Here is a 21,659-nt window from a genome sequence, read left to right as displayed (position 1 = left end):
CAACATAAAAAGGACATGGAACTGCTGGAACAAGTCCAGAGAAGGGCCACGAGGATGATCAGGGAGCTGGAGCACTTCCCGTATGAAAACAGGCTGAGGAAGTTGGGGCTGTTCAGCCTGGAGAAGAGAAGGCTGCGTGGAGACCTCATAGCAGCCTTCCAGTATCTGAAGGGGGCCTATAGGGATGCTGGGGAGGGACTCTTCATTAGGGAGTGTAGTGACAGGACAAGGGGTAATGGATTAAAACTTAAACAGGGGAAGTTTAGATTGGATATAAGGACGAAATTCTTTCCTGTTAGGGTGGTGAGGCACTGGAATGGGTTGCCCAGGGAGGTTGTGAATGCTCCATCCCTGGCAATGTTCAAGGCCAGGTTGGACGAGGCCTTGGGTGATATGATTTAGCGTAAGGTGTCCCTGCCCACGGCAGGGGGGTTGGAACTAGATGATCTTAAGGTCCTTTCCAACCCTAATGATTCTATGATTCTATGATTTGGAGTCAAAGTTAATCCCATCCCTAACTACAGGTCAGTTCAAGACTTTCATGAGGTATGATTATTGTGTATCTGCATGTTGTGAGGCTGCTCATGCCTTCTTTAAAAACTAGTGTGTCAGCTCCTGTTTAGAACAGGGTCCTTGCTGTAATAAGTAAGCCTCAGCCAGAGTCCTCTGAAAACTATACATGTATGAAAGAAGAACTTCACAGACTGCAAGGAAAATAAGCCCGAACTATTGCTTAGCATCTAGGAACTAATCATCTAGTTGATTTTGCCTGATAACTTGCAGCAGCACTGTTCTGAAGAGTATATTGATGCATTGATAAATCTATATAGTGTTAGTCTGAAAAAGGTCCTGTAAGCTACCATTTCTAGGTAATGGTTTTATAAAACTGCACATTAATTCCTATTAACAGTTCAGGATGAAACTGTATTTTTTTGGTTGTCTCTTCTGAAATAAGACCAAATTCACAGCTAAAGCTAAACTGATGAAACTTTTCACCTTCAAAAGCTGTCACGCCAATGTCAGTGTTAGACTCATGTCCATATACCGCTAACATTTATTAAAGGACAGCACAAGGAAATGCTAAATAAAGCAAAAAATACCAGGCTTGATTACAGAACAGCTTCAGCTTCTCCTTTTACATCACACCTGTGTAAAAGTCACAGTTCTCTGCCTATCACATAGACAAGACCCTGTGTAGTTCCTGCAGCTGGAGAACACCAAAATCTCTGACTAGCACAATACTTGTTTCCTCCTATGTCTCCCTGAGTCTGTCCCTTATTCTCACATGAGTTACTGTGCTTTCCTTCAGCCTGCCCTTTTCTCATTTATTCCTACTCCTTACATTTGGCCCCTATGCCAGGCTCTCAAAACATAGTCCCGCTCAATGTATGTGAAGGGTTCAGAAAATTTGCTTGTTAGTCTACAAATAAATTCTCCAAAATGTATGAAAAAAAAAAAATAAAAAATTCAGGAATCTTTTCTCCAGCTAAATTTAGGAAAACTGTACAAAGACTACAAAGGCATTTCTCTGACTGTTTCATTGCATTTACATGCATGTCATTAAATTTCACCTTTGCGAGCCAGCCTGGATTTTCTCAGCGAAAAAATGGCAGGAATTATTCAGGTTTGTGCCCTGACTTTTTCTTTTTTTTTTAGGACAAAGCCATGTCATTTCTTCAGAAAAGTTGAAGAATGAATCATTCTGAGACAACACCTGTCAGAGAATCACTCCAAAGTTTTGAAGTTCAGCACATTCACATACAACCAAAAGCACGGGTCTTATGATGGAAAGTCTTGGGCAACTCTAGCAATATCCACTGGTTGAGATATATTCTTACCAATAAATCTCATATTATTGTTAAAAAAGTAAAATATCACAGGATTGAAAATTGCTCCCTTGCTCTTCCCTATCTCAGACATGTTTCTGCTACAGGTTTAGGTGGCTTGGATACAAAACATCAGTGAAAAGGTACGATGCACAGGAAATGTATGCTTCATGTCTGTACTCTCAAAATTAAGCTACTCATTACAGAAGTCTCTTGATGGTGCTAGGATTTATGAAGCACACTGGCTCCTTACTCTTCTTGGAGACCTGCCATGGGTAACTGTACTTTTACATGGTCTGTAAAAGAGGCAGTCAAGCCACAATGGGTTATTAATAGCTGATGATGCAAACAGGGTCCCTCATTTTCTTTGTGACTGTCATAGGGAACAGAAGTGTTTTGGACAGGTACCACATTTGGTAGCATGGCCAAATAGCTGTTATTTGCTGAGGATTTTGACAACTACCACCTTGCAAACTCAAAGGGAGCCACTGCTGAAATCACCCTCTGGCTGTAGTCAGATACAGCCTGTGGGATACAGGATGCCTCTATCACACAGGCATCCTGGCTAAAAACATTCAGAATAAAAAAGAACACTAATAGTAGTCCTTTGGATATGTCTATGCGTTATTTTTACATCCCACTTCCTCCTCTTCATTGTTCCTGTAATAACTGTTGCAATCTCATTAGATATTAGGGAAAAAATCTTCACTATGAGGGTGGTGAGGCACTGGCACAGGCTTCCCAGAGAAGCTGTGGCTGCCTCATCCCTGGCAGTGTTCAAGGCCAGGTTGGACAGGGCTTGGAGAACCTGATCTAGTGGAAGGTGTCCCTGCTCGTGGCGGGTGGGGTGGTGGAACTAGGTAAGCTTTAACGTCCCTTTCAACTCAAAACTTTCTATGATTCTGTGACCGTGAAACTAGTAATTAAAAAAATGATAACAATATATAGTCACAGTCTAATACAATGCTATCTATGTAAACAAGGTAACATTATCTTTGAAAAGTGAAGTGTTTTACTATGGGTTACGAAGTAAACATAAAAGATTGTTTGGTTTTACGAAGAAGTGTAACCTACTTTGGAGTTAATAACCACTAGTAATCAGGATTTGATATTTCAAGCAATGCTTGCCTTCCATCTTTTGACATTTCTCAAAACCTTAACATTTTTAGTTATCTTTAAAATTACTGATTTTACAAATTGCCTACAAAACATCCTCACTGAAACAAAAGAAAAAATATGATTTTGCAAAGTTTTAGAGAAAACTGGAGGTAAACAGGGGAAAAGTTTAATCTTAACAGTGGATTTCTAAATTTTGCCTGGAAAGATGATTGATGCACTTTCCCCTCCCACACTGCTCTAACTGTAATCTCACCTGGAGGGAAGAGAAGGAGCAAATCTGACACTCAGCCCACTCAGCTCTGCTTTCCAGACTGCAGCTGGTAAATAAAAAAGCAACAGAGGCACTGCTTCTTCTCACCCCTGGATATTTGGGATGCTCTCTATGGGAGGATAAAGAGTGATTACCTGCTCTTGGAATTCATCCTCAAAATGTTATTAATTTAGAGAATTCCTATGTTTTATCTGATTCATTGCAAGCATGCATAGAAAAGTGCTCATTATCAAAACTTACTGAAAAGTCCCCTTATCCCATCAGCTGGCTTTTACCACTGTTTCGTTGCTCTCCCTGCAGTTCCTGTCTCCTAGACCTGGCTTTTTGTGGCCAGAAACTGATAAGCTCCTCTTCACAGCACAGAAGTTCAAACCCATCTTGACTGCTTAAATGGCATCTGCTTTGCCACATGTGCCTCCACAGCACACACGCAGCAACTATAACCTGTTTCCAAAGGGTTAGACACAAGGTTTCTTCCCATAGAAAAGGTTTCTGTCCTCATCACTGACCTTATACCAGCCAATATGACCAGACTAGCAAAAACATTATTTAATCTGCTTAAGTGTTACCCATCTTGTTTTGCTTTGAACAGACCAGGGAACACACACATCTTAGCTGGAAGGTATGAGCAGGTGCTAGCTGGTCCATCAAACTGAGACTGTCTGACAGCTTCCTCAGACAAGCCATGGTGTCGGTAGAATAAGATACACTTACTCATCACTACATTTCATATCATTCCCATCAAAGCTAAGAAGCCAGCATCAATGGTCAGACCCCTAACTACACATAAAAGCTCAAAACATCCTTCTCAGGGTGACTGTGGGGGTTGTACCTTAGAAAAAAGTCACAGTAATGTTTTCTCCTGCGAAAGGTGCTTAATATACGGAAGACAAAGATGAAGAGTCAGATGAGGCAAAAATGGCTTACTGTCTCTGTGGGAACCTGTCACCAGTCACAGAACCCAAGGCTGTGGAGAAATCCTGGGCAGAGGAGCAGAAGGTGTCACATTCTTGAGTGAAGTCTAGAAACAATATGAGGAAGAACAGATTGACAGGTTCATAATGCTACAAGGATATGTCACTTCCTTCCCCTTGACCACTGACAAAGTTATGAAGTTAGAAATATAATCCATTAAGTATTACTCTTGTCCTCTATACTTCAAATATTTTTCAGATGCAAGGCAGAGCTAAACAGTATCACTCTCTATATAGGTTTAGTCTATATATAGATACTGCCATGGCCAGTGGTCCTAACGTCCTATAGGCATGAGGGGCATTATTTTTGAGGTGATGGGATATTGCTTTTCCAAATCCACCACGTGGGCTGAAAGTGATTGCATGCAAAATATCCTAGTGCTGTGCATTGCACATTTAAGGTGCTCCCCCAGAAGTATGTGTTGGCATGCCAAAGGTGTGGTTGCAATCTATTGCACAGGCTTACTCAAATTATCTTAATATAGTTAAGAAGCACAATTAAGCTCCAGGCTATCATGTTTGAAGATCTCCTCAAGGTGTCTTCAAAGGTGTTAGTCTGCAGCATGCATGTGTTAAATTACAACCATCGCAACATGCATTTTATTTGCCCAGCACAGGACACAGAAGCATAGCATGTGGTTTCCATGTTTAAACTGGAAGCACCTGAACAGAAAAAGTGGGAGAAATAGGCAGTGTTGTCACTAGCACCACCCACTAATGCTGCTTCTCTAGTGAAAACAAAACGAAAGCAGGAAAAAAGAGTGGTAAATTGGGAATAGGACTTCTTCTGTCTGTGGCAAGGCACTGCAAAGTTCCCACCAGTTGTCCCATCTGTGTAGAAAATTATTTTTAAACTGCTATTTTTGCTACCGTATTTTATAAAAAACTTGTTTTCTTTTAAAATGTGAAGTTAAAATCTTTAAAATTCATTATTAACCTCTGATATTAACTCTGCTTTCAGTCAGAAAATGTCATCCCTGGGAAGTCTGATCCGTTTTTTCACTGAAGACAGGCAGCTGCCTCTGAAATTAGGTGGCACAGACTTGGCTGACCACATCAAATTATAAACTACATCTGCATCCAAGTGTGCATGTGCTTCTAGTTCATTTCTCATGCAAATCATAGTTTCATATCTGTAGATGTTGATGACGCAGATAATAGAGATTATGGTAACGTTCATAAAATAGTCAACGAGTGGGAATTAATGATTCTAAGAGAAGAAACAACCTCAAGTACAAGGGGGAAGAGGGCAAAAGAACGCTATTCTCTCTCTCTGGTATTACTGACACTTTGCCTGGTGTACCCTTTAGCTGACAAGATTCACAAGTCTCCTGAACTAGTGTACAGCCCTGGAGAGGCTGCAACTACACCTGACCTGGGTACTTTACCGAAACCAAGAGAACAACAGTTGCTGACACAGGCTTAGAATCTAGGTATTGAGAAGCGAAAACAAATGACCTGAGAAAGAATGAAAGATGATGTAAGAAAATAAAAAATTTAGGTGAAAAAAAAACCAAGAAATCTCAAGTGAGCTCTAAACCACTTTGATCAAGCATGGCTGGCATTTATTTTGAGTCTACACCAACATTTAGATGTTTTTGCACCATGGCAGATTTGAGCCTTCAGTTCTTTCCTGTAACACTTGATGTTATGTAAGATGTCATTTTAGAAAATATGAGACCACGTTGGAAACCAATTTCCTGAAGAGCTAGAAATAGGATTGTATCATTACCTTGGGTTAGACTTGCAGTTCTGGCAGTCTTCTTTTTTAATAAATATGGATACCTCCATAGGACTCCAAAGGATGACAAATGCTGTCCTTTATCTTATGCCTAGGTTTCAAAATTGTGCAAAAGATTCTTCGTGCAGAAGAGGTCAGAAGTCCTTGATCTAACAACATCAGAAAGCCAAGGACAACTTTACAGTGCTGTGTTGTCTGAGAGCTGAGCAAACACAAATTGACAGTTCTTACCAGGACACCAAAGAGTTGTGTCAGGGAGAACAAGTCTGATGAGGAGCGGCTGAGGGAGCTGGGGGTATTTAGTGTGGAGAAGAGAAGGCTCAGGGGGAACCTCATCGCTCTCTACAACTTCCTGAAAGGAGGTTGTGTTGAGGTGGGGGTCAGTCTCTTCTCCCAAGTAACAAGCGATGGGACAAGAGTAAACAGCCTCAAGCTGTGCCAAAGGAGGTTTAGACTGGGTATTAGAAAAAATGTCTTCACCAAAAGGGTGCTCAGGCATTGGAACAGGCTGCCCCAGAAAGTGGTGAAATTACCATCCCTGCGAGTGTGCAAAAACTGTGTAATGAGGCCCCCAGTGACATGGTTTAGTGGTGGCCTTGGCAGTCCTGGGGTAGTGATTGGACTTGATGATCTTAAAGGTCATTTTCAATCTAGTTGATTCTATGATCTGTTGTTTACTAGCCCAGATCCCACATTGGGCTTGTTGGGTCACGCACAGTGCCACACCGAGTTAACCCACTTCTGGGCTGGTGCTGCTTTGCACCTCAGCAGCTTGGACCACAGCCAAGGAGACTTCTGTTCTGTTTCCACAGTCTTATGTAGACAAGCCTGTAGATGAATCAGAGATAAGGAACACATGCAGCTTAATTAGACCAGTAAGCATTCCTGTCTTGATACTTTTCAAATGCAGGGTACAAAGTAATGTGAAGTGGGTTTAGTCCATTTTAAACCAGAAACAAACAAAAAACACCCCCGAAAGGAAAACTTAAAAAGAAATCCCGCCAACCCCCCACTTTTGTTCCTCTGAAGTTACTTTTGCCGCCTTCTTGCCAGATCAGTATATGCTTTAGCACCAAGGATACACAGAGCTCCTGTTCCCCGAAAGCGGCCCGTGCCGCTTTCAACCGGTCGCTGAAAGGCAGAAACCCTTTTCTTCCCTTCTGTAGGCGGCTGCTAGGAGAAAGGCTGATGGAGTTCAGCTTAGGAAGCCCACCACTCCTCCCAGAGGCTGCAAGTACGCGAACAGAGGGGGTGTTTGACCGCCTCTCGCAGAGTGCACGGCTCCCTGGCCCTTACACCGCACCGGAGTCCCGACTTCGCGGCGGGACGTGGTGCCGGGTACGAGCCCTGACTCCTACACCTGGGGGCCACCCGAACCCGTCAGCCACCGCGCAGCCTGGATGCCCCACTCGGGCAGAGACCCTCCCGGCGGGCAAACTCCCGGTGGGAGCCATGGTGGGAGGGAGCAGCCCCAGTTTCCGGCCCGCTCCTTCCCCGGGGTGATAGAAAGCAAGATGGGCGAGGGGTGCCCGCTAGAGAAAGCGGGGTAAACCGGCGCTGCCGCTTTAAATCGCGTCCCGAGGGGCGTGGAAGGGGCCGCGATAGGCGGGGGGGGGGGGGGGGGGGGGGGGGAGCTGAACGCGCGCGCGCGGCGTCGCCGGGCGCCCCGGCAAAGGCAGCGGTGCCCCGGAGGGCGGGGGAGGGGCGCGGCGGGGGGCGGCGCCGGGTGGGCCGGGCCGGGCCGGGCCGGAGCGGAGCCTTAGGGCTGTCGGCGGGAGCGGAGTGAGGTTGTTCGGGAGGGAGCACGGAGGGTGGTGGCGGTGATCGCGGCGGCGGCGGGGGTCCCGGCGTGGCTCCGCCGCTATGGCCACGTCCCCGTGCAGCAGCAGCGGCGTCTCCTCGTCGTCCTCGTCGGGGCTAGGCGCGGACGCGGGGCTGGAGATCCGCACGCGCTCCGTGGAGCAGACGCTGGTGCCGTTGGTGTCGCAGGTAGGAACGCCGCCGCGCGAGCCCCATCCCCCTTCCCCACTCCCACCCTCCGATTCCCGCTCCCCATCGCAGGGGGCTGCCTCTCCACTTTCCCGCCCGGGACGGAGCTCAGCCGCCGCCGAGCCGAAGTTTGCGCTCTCGGGTCGCGGCGCTTCGTACCCCGCATCTTGTGGGGCAGCAGCGGCATCTCTCAGCCGCGCCCCTTCCCTCTCCCTCTCCCTCGCGTCCCGGGCCCTCAGTGACCGTGCCGGCGCCGGCGGAGATGCTGCCCGCACTTTCCTCCTCGGGAAAGGCTCCGGCGTTCCCCGCAAGGTCGCGGTGCCGTTGCGTAATGGCCCCGCCGGGAAGGCGCTGCGGTGCCGTCGGCGCGCTGAGCCCCGCGGTGCCCCCCGCGGGAGGGAGGCGAGGGGTCGGGGGCCGCGCCGCGCCAGTTCCCGTTGCCCGGGCCGCACCGGTCTCTTGCGCGGTGGTTTTCCGTTCGGGAGCGTTCGCCTTTCCCCGCAGCTTGGCGCTAGGGGTGCGGGGGGTGGCGGAGCTTTGTGTTTTCGCGGTCTGGTCAGAGCGGTGCAGTGATTGGAGGTCCTGCCGCACCCGAGGGGAGCACCTGGGTTTGAGAAGTCGAATAACGTGCTAAGTGTGTCTCGGTGACCCCTCAGCATGTATCACAAAGTGCGAAATGAGTTTAAAAAAGAGAAAACAGGCTTTCAGGTTTGCTAAGTAGTTATGTGCCAACTACTTCGGTGTTGGTGGTTTTTTTTCTTTTGTTTTAACTTTTCTTCTTTCCCCCCTCCCCCCTTTTCTTTAGATTTTTAGTTTCAAAGTTGGCATTTTATATACCCAGTGTAATGTTCCTTTCTTGCCAAATAATGCATGTAAACAGCACAGTGTTTGCTGTATAGCGGCTTTTGTACTTTGAACACAGATTATTAAACTTAGCAAGTCAAAACCTATCTGTTCAAAATCTTTTTATAAAAAATGTGTAACAGCTCTACAAAAATAACTAGTCCTGGTGAGGTCAAGTTATGTTTATACCATCGTAGCCCATCTGGAAACAAACCGTTGTAAGGCTTGTTTTGCATTTGTACAGCTGGGCTGCAGGAAGGGTTTGTGATGGATAATTTTGTTTCTGTACTTAGGGTAATTTGTCTTTCTCTGTTTGGAGAAGTCAGTTCGAAGAAGCCTATAGAAGGGATTAAACCACATGTTCCAAGGCAAAGTAAAATTGAAGTTCAATGAATTTTCTGTTTCTGAAACAATGGAGAGGGTTAAAATTCAGAGACCACTTTTCAGAAGCATGAGAACAAACAGAAGCTCCAATTGCACAGGCTGAATTTAATTGCACGTGTTGAATCCTTACGCGTAACAGATTTCTGTGGACGTGTGCATGTTCTTATCCCCCTGGAATACTCTTTAAGAACAGCAGTCTTGTTTCTCTGTGGATTCATTGCGTGTGTAATATGTCATACGTGTTATTTCATTGACTGCAGATCTACAACTGCATCTTCCAGAAGTGGGAAGCATCTTTCATCCCCCCCCACATCACAGAGTGTGAGGTGCCTGAGCGTTCGTGGACTCTCAGAGCTTTCTGTGAGCCTGGTAAAGCGCTCCAGCCTGCACATGAGCGTGTTCCCTTGAAGCGTGAGCACTGAGCTCCGTTCTCATTCAGGCTGAAGTTGCTGATGTATTAGCAGTAGCTTCCTACGCTTGCCTCATGAAATGCCTCACTTGCTGTGCTGGTTTATCAGTTCTGTCTGTACTGTTCCATCTAGATTGTTCAGTAGAGGTCTCACTGGCTGGCTGTGTTTAGGTATTTAGGCAAGAAAGAGTGTTTATGGAGTACTTAATCTTAGAATTTGTTTTTATATTCTGCATGAGCTATGTATCAGCAGTAAGGGTCAGGAATTTGTTTTTCTGCTTGTATGAAATACACTTGAAAAGGGTTTTGTTCTTGCTGTGAAAATAACTTCACAGTTTACCCTTTTGTTAGAAGCTGAGAAGTGCTATGTGATACTTGTATACTACTGGGAAAAAAATAGAATGTTGCTACTGCTTTTCACTACTTATCTTAAGGAAACAAAAGGTGCCCTGTCTAACAAAATTGCTTTCAATTTCTCTTGCAAAGCTAAATCTAGTTTTTCTAAGCAAAGGGAAAAAAAGAGGCTGCATTGGTTCTGATTTAAATTAATGTACCGTATAAGTACATCACCCTAATTGATGTGTAATACTGTAAATGTATGTTTGACCTCGTGCTCTTACTGGGCAGATATGAGGGTTATTTTGGTTTGTTTTGTTTAATTGCACTTTGCAGCTTGGTGTTTTTGATAGACTGTGTAGTATCAGAGTGCATTTGCTGCCTCAGTGGGCAAGATTCCTGTTCTCCCAGCAGGAGTAATTACTCTTGGAGTCATTACTGGATATGTTTATTTATAAATTTGTTTTTAAAACTTACTATTTACAGAGTTAAGCTAGGTCTTTGTTTTCTCTAGATCTGTTCAGACCCTGATGTGGCCCTCTTCTAGTAGTGTCACAGATGACAAAAGAAGACGGCAGATACAAGCCACGGTGTTAAGCTTATTTGCTAACACTTTTTTTCCCAAGATCTACATACTTGTGCTGTGAAGTGACTCATTCTACACTGTTGTGCAAAGCATGTGACACACAGTTGAGAAAACACAGCTTTTGGGGCCAAACCCCACAGTTTTCTTCAGAATTAGTAGAATTCTCTTTGCCTGGATAGGTGTCTTGAGTTCACTGCCCTACATGCAAATAGTAGAGTGTTCTTTCAAATCTAGACATCTCCTTCAGTGCTGCTACCTATTTCCAGTCTGTTTATGTTGGGTTTTATTTTTTATGGAAAGTTTTTGGCAACAAAAGTCAGGAAGGGTGTTTAAAGTGGTCAGTGCTGACTCATTTAATAACAAGTCATTTAAACAGTTAAGGAAAGGCAAAGACATGGAAAAAGCACTTTTCCAGGATGTGGCTCCACCAGGGACTTCCTCAGCTGCCATTATATACCTGTTTGATAGTCAAGCTGCAGTTTGGTATCTTCACAGCTGTAGGAGTCTGTCTGGATCTGTTCTGAGGAAACATGCTGAGAAACTGCAGAATAGGTTTTTGTCAACCTTCATGGTCAGGTACTTGGGAAAAGTTCACTGAGAAGGAGCTTTGTCTGTAAATGTTCAGAAAGGAATAAAGTCAGTTTTTGTGGTTGAAGGTGACCTGTTCTCCAACATCCTGAGTGTAGACCTGTAAGATTACAGCTAGCTGCTCAACCTGTAAAAAGCCCGTTTTGTCATGGGCACTTCGGAGAATGATCATGTGCCCATGTATTACAGAATTGTTTTCCATCTTCTGTTTCAGGAGATCCTGTCAGAGGTTTTGGTATCGGCTTGACCTATATAGTAAAAATAAAAGTGTAAATAACTATAAAAAGCCCATTATACCAATGTTTCTGAATTTTGTTGTTGTCAGTCTTATATGCAGTGGTATATGCCTTGAGATGGATAAAGATAGTTCTTTATTATGGTATTGTTTCCTTGCTTTCTCTGAAGCTAGCTAAAATAATTCCCATTTCAGTAAAAATTGTATAGTTATATAATGTTACATAATGTTCTGCCAATATTGTGTTTTTCCAAAAGTTTCTGGAGTTATGTGTTAGAGCCCAAAGAAGAACCAAGAGCAGATGTTTTCCTGTCTATGTGAAAAGCTCACTGATGCTGTTTACTGAAGACTGAAGTTATGACTTTAGAATAGCCATACTGGATCAAGCTAGAAGTCCGTATATAATCAGTGACCTTTTCTCTATTCTATTTTGTCATCCCTCAGGGAATTACTGATACAGAGGCAAATATTGTTTAATGTGTTTATGAATGATCTGAATGTTGGGATGATGGGCCAGCATGTTCGACATGTGTGTGAACTCTTCTGAGGTGGGTTTGGGGAATGTCTGATACGCTGGAGGAGAGGGCTGCTAGACAGGGGTATAGGAAGCTGGAAAGGTGATTTGAAAGGGAGCTTGTGAAGTCCAACAAAGGTGTTAATACCAAGCCCTGCATCTAGGCCAGGACAGCACCACACAACAGTACAGGCTGGGATCAGCTGTCTACAGAGAACCTTTGCAGGGAAAGACATGGTGGTCTAGTGGGCATAGAGTTGAACTCCTGGAGTGAGCAATGATGGCCTGCTGCATTCTGGACTGTTAGTAGGCGTGTAACTGGCAGGCTGCAGAAATGATTCTTCCCTTCTGTTTGGCACTTGGGAGAGAGCAGCTGGAGTATCATGGCTAGCTCTGGGCTCCTCTGTACCAGGGAAAACCCTGGCATAGGGGAGCAGGCAATGTAAGTGGTGAGGTTGAAGGAAGCAGGTTTTGTTTTGCCTCGAGGGAGGGTGTAATGATCAGCTAAGACCTAGGTTTCACATAGGAAGCTAGGATGGTACTTCCCCATGTGTATCACTTTAATCTGCAGTGATTTTTCCTCTGGCCAGTTGCAGAGTTTACTGTGGTCTACAACTAACCACCTAACGGCCAGATATGGAGAAGACAGGAAGACTGATCGCAGAGGTGCGTGGTGATTGGGTAAAAAGCAATAGACAGAAGTTGTAACATGGGAAAGTTTGAGATTTAAGGAAAGGCCTTTTCTAATGTGATAGTGGTCAAATACTGGATGAGGTGTGTAGAGCACCTACAGAGTCTTCAGTTTTGGAGATGTTCAGAACTAATTGGATGAGGCCCTGTGCAACATGCTCTAACTGTACCTGGTTTGAGCGGGAAGCAGGACTAGATAACCCTGGAAGTCCCTTTCATAATAAACAAGTGATTTTTTTCATGGAGGTATATACTGTAATGAGGAGATGTTGCTGCTGAGGAGTAATGGTCACCTAGCTCATAGGTTTCATATAGGCAGCCAGGATGGTACTTCCCCATCTTTAATCTGCAGTGATTTTTTTGTCTGGTGTTTTGTTTCCTGGTCAGTGTTACAAGATGTTTCTGCAGTTCTGTAGTCAGACCTTATCTTTACTGTCATGAATAACTTGGGATCACCAGGAAATTTTCATTATTTTATTACCTGCTTATCTCTCCTCACTTTGTACTCTTATGCCCAATAAATCCATATCCCAGCACAGGTTTCTGTGAAACTGCATTGGTCATGTCCCTCTATTAAAGTGAGCAATCATTTACTTCCTTCATCTTCCTTCTCATCATTCTGTCTCTTAATGAGTTAAATATTCATTCAAAAGGCCTTCTTTCCACCCCCCACCCTCCCAGAGACTTGCTTAGTGTCTTTTGAAACCTTTGGTATGGACTTTGTTTCCCAGTTTTCTTTAAGCAGAGAACCTTCTTATCCATGTAATCAGTGATGTCTACAGAGAAATCAATATTTTGTGAGGCAGAAATTCCTTTAACAAACACTGTGGAGTCTCTGCCAGTACTTATTTATTTGGGTGTTTGCTACTTCTGTTCTTCCTAATTTTGTTACTGATTTGCCACGTACCAAGGTTGTTGGGCAAACTTCATACCTCACATGTCAATGTAGTTTCAAGCAGGATATTGCATGAGAAAGCTGATACAATCCATTGCATCTTCAAGTCCCTTGAAATCTTGGTGAATCACATCTGATGTTGGCAAGTTGTTCCAGTCCTTTTTATCTAGTATGTTCATAGCCTCTTCTGCAGTCACTTTGATTCCACACAGGTTCTCTGTGTACCTCACATAGATACATTCTGGAGCAGAGATTGCTTCATTTTCTTTTGTAGTTGGGCACAAATATGTCTAGCTGCTCTCCTCTTCTTATTGTCTGTCCAAGGGATAGGGCAAAGCTGTGTTAAGTAACTGAGTATATCGGAGTTGTAAGACCTGAATAAATGTACTGTAATAGCTGATAAGTTACTGTATGTTTAGTGGAACTAACGTTATTCTCCATGGAACTGAGCAAGCATGTTTTATCAAAGAGGGATTTAAAACTGTAGACACAGAGTTCAGCATGCTACTGTTCCATGACACTGGTCTTTCTAGTAGTGCCTTTTGGAAAGGTGTTTTGTGGTCTTGGCTTGGAAATCCTCAGATGACTGGAACCTACTAGGTTGCTTAGGTTGTAACTGGTAGTAGAACAACCCTGAACAGCAACTCACACTCAGTTCTTCAGTATGAAAATGGACCTTAGTATGAAATGAACCTTAGTATGTCTCCTTACTGAAGGATACTTCCCCTGGATGTAGCAAAGGAGCTTCAGAAGGCTTATTTTTTTGGGGATGTACACATGTAGTGCTAACACTGTCCAGAACCTATGCAAGAGGTTTCTGTGTGAGATACTTACACATTATACCTTTTGATGAGTGCTCATTTCTTCTAAACTTAATAGCTGCAATAGTAATCTTGGGAATTATTCAGTCATGGATTTGTCTTAATTTTTTTTTTTGCAAACAGCTTTAAAGCAGGAAGTGCTCTAGTAAGAACACTGTTAACTTGATATCGTTGGCTTTTTATTCTTGGAAGTTTAGAAAAACTGGGGGGTGGGAAATGCACACCATGTTTTTTCCTGTGTGTTTTTCCCCCCATAGTCATAATACTGTTGTTGTATTATTGTATTGTCATACAGTCTCACTGCATACCTACTTTTGAATTTGTTTAGAATCAAATGTGTTCTCTCTCTTTTAGAGACTAAACAGAAGTGTCTCATGTACTCTCTGGACAACATTAATAAAATTAAGGAATATGTGTAGCCTCACTCCCTTCCTGAACTTCAGCATTCAGGCCAAGCTCTTGTGCATTTCAACTTCAATTGCCCGTGCAGCAGACTTGGCAGCCTCGCTAGGCATTTTCTGGTACCTCCAGGTTTTTCCTTGCTCCACTTCTAAGATGCTAAAGGATTCTTTATAGTGCCAGTGCTTTGCCCCTTACGTCTCTTTTTGGAGGACAGGAAATTCCTGCTCAGAAAAAGTAGTGTAATCCATACTTGTCTTAAACTCATTGCTTTCTTCAGTGCATCTGGCGGGGGGGGGGGGGGGGGGGGCACTCCTGAGTGCCTTCCTTTTAAAATGCTTCTTGGGTGCTAATCTTTATTGTTCAGTACTTCTGGTAACTTGCAAGCTTTGAGAAGCTGTTTCTTCCCTTTTCCAGGATCTTCTTCTTTGTGAATTAATTTGGTACTCACTTTAGACTTGCCACTATTGTTGAGTAATGAAATTATGAATTATGCTGTAGAGGCTTGCACTGTAACTTGTACTGAGTGAAGCACACCTCCTGCTAAATTCTTCTTAGTTTACATCCTGTACCACAGAGAAGCTGCCATGGATGCAGAGTCATACGCATTAACTGTTCTGGAAGCATGTGGTATGCTGCCTGTGTACCGAGTTGCACCTCATTAGTTTTAATTTTTCACTAACTCACTGACTCTTCCCCTCCGTTTGGTTTCATAGACATTGTGGGTTAAGTTGTGAGCTTGTGGTTTGTATCACAAAACTTCCACTTGGAATAAATTCTTTTTTTCTGGAAAATGAAGCTTGCACCAGCTCAGCTGTCATGCAGCCTACAGTTGGTACTCTCTGCCCCTAAAGGATGCTGAGTCTTCCTCTTTGATTTATGCAGAAAAGTTAATCTTGTGAGTTTATCATTTGGCTGTAGGTAGTGTGGTTATTTTAGTCACAGTATCAGTTGTATTTCTGGGCTGATGTGGTTGCAGATTTCCCTTTACTGAAGCTAGTTTTTAATTGAAAGCTATTTAGTCATTGAAGTTACATTGTTACAAAATAGTGAAAAGGAAATAGATAATAATTTACAATTGTGGTTTTCAAGGTATGCTGGGGAGCACAGGGCTACCTTAGAGTATCCTAAATAGGTAAATGAAATTATTTTTCTACATTAATAATTAATAATATCACTAATAGTATTCTGGTTTACATGTTTTATCATGTGACCAACCGCACTATCATAAAATAGCTGTGGTGGTTTTTTTTTTGTGAACCCTCGGGTGGTGAAATTGTCTTAGAGTTTCTTGGCTACTGCTTTATAATGTTCAGTACCTTAGTCTTTGATGTGATAGATGAGTCAGACTAGCATTACAAGTAGCTGAAGTAAGATGCTTCTTACTGACGTAGCTAAAAATCAGTTGCTGTTTTGCAGTGGAATCTTACATTTCAAATTTATGAGATCTGAATAATGAGTTTTCTATAGATTAGATACATTTTTGTAGTTCTGCAGTAGAGCGAGTATTAAAACTGCCTCACAGTGATCCCTCACAAAAAGAATTAGAGCAGCCTTCTTGCTAATCAGCATTGTTAACAGATGGTTTTAGACAGATTAGGTAGGGAAATCCCCAAAGGATGAATTATGAATTAATGATTGCAAACAACTCTGATTATAGTAAAACTACTGTAGGGTACCCTGAGCCTATGGTTTTATGCGTGGATTTATTTTGTATTTATTAATTCATTGACAGCGCATAACCCTTGCTAGATAGAGCCTTAAATGGTAATTTTTATTCGTTGAATGGTATTACATTCCGTCACCAGCCTTGTTTATAGCTAGTGGGGTGAATGAGTGTTACAGACTCTGGTGCCAACTTGTAAATGTTAATCTACTTTAGATAGTGAATGGGATGATTTATATTCTTTATAAATAAAATGAATTCTCAGATGGTAAAATAAGTCCTAAACACAAGTTACAAAATCATGTTTGAACAAATCTCACAGTTCTTTCAGATGTATATAGAAAAATAAAAAATAACACTTGCTTTTTCTTAGAGAAACGTTTTTGTTTTGACTTTTTGTATTAAGCAGAATGAATGTAACTACACCAATCTTGGGTATTTTCAAATAATAGTAAATTAAAATTGTGCTGCAGTAACGTAATGTAAATGTAGGTTTTGGAGTGATGTTTTTATTTATTTGTTTTTTTAAATTCACAGGTGTCAAAATCATTTAGAAGGGTAATACTGTCCAAAGTTGCAAGTGCTTAACATGTAGGAGCTAGACCAATGTATGGAATGTTCCCTTTTAATTATCAAATATTCTTTGGTGTTTTTCAGTCTTACATTTAAATATTCCTGAATTTTCCAACTGAATGAGTTTTTGTTGCCCTTGAGCTCTTCAAGGGAGCAATCAGAAGAATATGCAGGCTCTTCAACATAAATCAGATAATGGTTCCTGGATTATATGAAGTTTTTGTTTTGTTTTGCACTCCTGTAGGTGGATAGTAGTTGGATTTGCATAGCCTTTTCCAGAACACACTATATTTCTCTGTTAATCCCTAGGGCAAGTGTGTCTTTTTCAAGATGAAATACCAGGTGTTGCTCTGAATTGAAGTGGTATGCTAAAATGCTGCTAAGGAAACCTTTTCTGAAAAAGGCTGGAGGAACTCTCTGCAACATGCAGTGCAAGACGGATTGAACAGCTGGTATTTGTGCCAGTGAAGCTGCCTGTTTATGGGACTAGCAAGCAACTTTTTCTGCATTTTCAGGAGCAATTTGCATAGAAAGTTCTCAGTCACAGATCGTATCAGTGTGTTGTCCTTGCTGTATTACAGTATGTGAATTTTTAGTTCCACAGCTCAGAGCTGGCTCAGGCATTGTTTGCACAAGCAGTAGAAGGTTAGTTAGCAAAGGCAAGTTAGTGAGGAAAGCCACAATAATACTTTGCCATTCAGTCTCTGGGTTTGAGGTTACTTGATCATGTTAGCAAATGGAATTATTTCTGAGATTTGCATCTCTCTGGTGCTGAAATCATGTCTGCATCTAATTTGACCACATCTGAAAGTACATTTTAAACAGCAAGCTTCCCTCCGAGTTGGTTTTGTTTTCTTAGGCTTGCTTGTGCCCAGGATTTCTAGGTGTAGAATGAAAAAGAGTAATAGCTTTGTTTGTTAATCTGCCCATTTGGGTAAGAAGATACTGAACTGGAGGGCAACAAGAGGGGAGGAAAATGTACTGGTTCATATACCCCTAAACCAAATTGAGTCTCTTAGCTTAAGTTCACTTTTTCTCATGAGGTTGTTGTGCATTTCAGTAAAATTCAAGACAGCAGTTGAGTTAGAAAGCCACAGGCCATTTTGGTTTCAGACAATTTCATGGTAGGTAAACATGTTTTCTGATAATCAATATACCTGCTGATGCATGTCCCAGATAATCAGAAGAGGTTCAGTTGGACTTTCAGTTTGAAAAATTGGTTTTGCCAGCTCATGTCAAGTTGCTCAAAGGTGCAAATTTCAGTCTGTGAATCTCTATACATCTCTTCAGAAAGAGAAGGAAGCTCTAACTTGAGTTGTCTGAAAGCAAAGATCTTTATCATCCTCACCCATTTCTATAGACATGCTGAAGGCACCTTTCTTGGGGTGAAGATAGGGCGGTTTTCTGACTTGATAGGCATGCTTACAACATTTACAATAAGAGTAAATGAGGTAGCTTTGACCAGTGGTCAGGTCTCCCTGGTCATTCTCTAGTGATCTCTCTTCAGTGTGTGAAGAAAAGTAGGGAGGATGGCAGGAGCGCAGGTCAGCTTTCATGTACTTTTCTGCTTTGTATCTGCAGACCACTGGAGATCCCTGATTTTAAAGAGTCTGTGAAAAGTGCACATTAAAAAGCAAGCGTATTTCTCTTCTACAGTGTAACTTCAGTAACATCATTAAAGTCATTCAAACCTCCACATAGTATCTAACAATCCCCAGGTTGCAAGAGCTGATCAGGTGTGTTTATTCCTTTTTTTTTACTTTCTCTGGAGTTCTTTTCACAACAACTTGCAAAAAATGTTGGAAATAATTTAATCCCAGTGAAGACGAATTCCTGAGGTTTCCAGAGTTTTTATTACTTTGGAAAAAAAAAAGACAAAAATCCTCAAACCAAAAAATAACGCACACTGGAGAAAATGAATTGGTGTCATTGAAGTACTACATCTCAGTTGAACAAATCCATTTGTATTGCATTTTGGATAATAATTTTCTTGGTTGTGTTTGGTTTGAATCTTGAAATTTAAAGGGTTTTTGGTTTTGTAGGAATGCATTCAGCATAAAGAAAGTGTATTCACTACTAGTCTTGCTGTGAGTTGAATCCTTTCTTTTGATCTCTTAACAATTCCAAGAATGTGTAACAAGTACATAGCAGTGGTACTGACAATCCAAGGTGTGTACTCGAATTTGAAGTTGTGTACTTTTGTCTTTCCTTCGAGCTTTACAAAGAGTAGGTTTTGAAGCCTGGATCTGAAAAGGACTGTTCTCACCCCTTCCAAATAATATTTTAATACTTGTTGAAGCTATTGTGCTTGTGAGAAGTGCACAATTAGATGTTGTGGTGTTTTAAAATTAAATATACAATTTGCAGTTAACTAAAAATCTGGTTACAACTGCAGTATAGCTACTGTCTCGTTTGCTTGTTTTATTCGTGTTCTTTTTTTTTAGGTATGCATGTTTGGGTAGATAGGAGATAAGATACTAGGTTAGGTGTACCAGTGATCTGATTTGGTAGGGCTGTTCTTGTGCTGCTTGTCAGCTTCTACTTGTCACTGCAGGTCTTGGATTGTTCCTTCTTCCTTTCCAGAGATGGCCTATCAGCTGGTTAGACACTACATGTGAAAGATTGCCTGAGGCTCCCCTAAGCATGTTTGCATTTGCCTGCAGATAAGTGAACTAACTTGCAGGTTGTTAGTTTATTTCATTTGCTTCCCTGAAGGCTTTTATGAAAGATGTGTACAAAAGCAATGAGAAAATGCTTTTAAGAAGCCTTCAAGTAAAGATACAACAGTCTAAATACCACAGACATAAGAGAACTCATTGGTCTTTGGCATGCCATGTATTTGTACTGCCCTTCTAGACACTGGTGCATAGGCTCTATGGGACAAACACATAAATAGGGGATAGCAGGCTCATATCACTTCTTGGAAGCTGTTCTTTTACAGAACTGGTGACTCGAGCTCCTGAATGATGCATTGAGGGCTGTGTGACTTCTGCAAGAAGGGGTTGATTGCCTCTTTTCAATGACAACATGTTAAAAGAAACTGTTCTGGTTCAAGTGTCTGTAAAGCAGAGGCAGTTGTCTCAACGTTTTCAGGATAAATAGAATATGGGTTCTTACAATAAACTAGTGCATTAGTAGTTAATGCAGTTGGGTCTGGTTTTGGTTATTCTTTTCCAGCCTTTGAAAACTTTCAAAGTTGAGTTTCTGCAAAGTTTGTTTGCAGGGGTTTTCCACAAAATGGAAACTGAGTAGGAAAATAAGGCTTTCTGATTTCCAGTTCTAAAAATCTGCACGTTAGCTAGACTTCTGAAAAATACTTAAATGATTGAAATCGTAGAAAATGCTAAGGAAGGCTTTCAATAATGTCTAGGTGGGCATCTGATCCTAACAGACTTTTGATTTCTAGGACAGGTAAGCAGGTAGTCCTTGTTCACGTCTCAAGATCCTTTAATTTCATCTTTTATGATGCGAAATCTATGTGACAGTTCTGCCTGTAGCCATTACGGGCTGGATGTCAAATGCCAGCTGCTGCTTCTGTGTGCCCTCACGTGTGTGGTTGTATGCTGTAGCAGATGTGGGTGTTGGAATAACTTGTGCTGCTGTCTGCCTAAGTAAGTCTGAAGATCTATTTGTCCTTAAGCAGAAGACCTAATGAGGGAGTTCCTAAAATGTAATATTAGAAGTTCCTCCCCACCCACATACTCAAGATGAACTAATGAAAGTATGAACAGTGTGGGAAAGGTCTTTCTGACCAAGTTTCCTACACGTCCTGACAAATGCAACTAAATTTATTCTACAACACAGTTCTATTGTAGAGATTTGTAGCTCCTTCCTTAGTATGTAGTGCTATTGCATTTTCTTAGAATCATAGAATGGCTAAGGTTTAAACATCATGTAGTTCCAAGCCCTCTGCCATGGGCAGGGACACGTTCCAAGACCAGGATGCTCAAAGCTCCAGTAAAGCTACCGTTATGAAATTAATGGAAAACAGAAAGCAGAAAATAAGCAAAGTGGAAGAGGAGCTGTTACTTTAAGGATGCTAATCCTGATTGCATAGAGTAAACATCTCAAATACTACTCTTGAGAGTCTAAATCATCCTATGTATTAAGCACAATATCCACCAGGGAGAAAGATGGATAGGGTATCTTCCAGTATGACTTCTCACTTTAACTCTTGTGTTTGTAGCAGTGGCTGTGAAATAGCAACATTTCCCCTGCTTTTATTTATAGTTATCTATAAATACTTCCTGAAATCCAGTCTCTTTAAGTATCACTTAATTCTGTCATGCAAGACTTAATTATACTGATAATAAATAGACATTAGAATATTTTTAGCTAAGCATGCTGTCATGATGCTTCCTGTGCAGGAAGCATATAACCACTTAAATGTTAGTATTTGACACTCTCAAAAAGCTTTGAAAACAGCTGCTGAAACTGCCACAACTGGGCTCATTTTTCTAAAATATGAAGTACAACTTGATACATCCTGGCTATATAGAAACTGTTAGTTTCAGTGAAGTACTTGGGGAAAAGGCCACGTTTCTGGGGCTCCTTCTAACAAGTAACAAAAGATTGTAACTGACAGTTTCTTGAGACTGCACACTCCTTAAACTGGTTGTCTCAAATCTCAGATAAGCATTCCAGGGAAATAGCGTAAGAGCTCACATTAAACGGAGCATGAGTACCATCAAAAGGACTGTTTCTTTCCTATGACCTGATCGGTAAATCCTTGAGTAAACAGCATGTAAGGTATTACTCTTGTTCAAAGAGACTTGGAGGTAATCTTTTCAGCTGTTAACT

The 21,659-nt window shown here is 42.1% G+C and overlaps 1 protein-coding gene and 1 long non-coding RNA gene across 2 annotated transcripts in view; one reads left to right on the top strand and one right to left on the bottom strand.

Moving 5' to 3' along the window:
- Positions 1-5,730: 5,730 nt before the first annotated feature.
- LOC134158722 (uncharacterized) lies at positions 5,731-7,467 on the bottom strand. Its single transcript, XR_009962882.1, has 2 exons — positions 7,014-7,467; positions 5,731-6,080 (listed from the first exon to the last, which is right to left on the bottom strand). It is a non-coding gene; the product is annotated as an uncharacterized LOC134158722 (long non-coding RNA).
- A 249-nt stretch (positions 7,468-7,716) lies between these two features.
- CTNNAL1 (catenin alpha like 1) overlaps positions 7,717-21,659 on the top strand; it is a 54,679-nt gene continuing 40,736 nt past the window's right edge. Inside the window, exon 1 of the mRNA XM_062608961.1 lies at positions 7,717-7,920. Coding sequence (XP_062464945.1) covers positions 7,795-7,920 — 126 coding nt within the window. The 5' untranslated portion in view covers positions 7,717-7,794. The remainder of the gene's footprint in view (positions 7,921-21,659) is intronic.

Source organism: Pezoporus occidentalis, unplaced genomic scaffold (assembly GCF_034315485.1).
Source record: "Pezoporus occidentalis ecotype Australia unplaced genomic scaffold, CSIRO_AGI_Poc_V1 ctg132, whole genome shotgun sequence".
NCBI lineage: Eukaryota > Metazoa > Chordata > Aves > Psittaciformes > Psittacidae > Pezoporus > Pezoporus occidentalis.
This window is presented reverse-complemented; position numbering and strand designations above follow the sequence as displayed.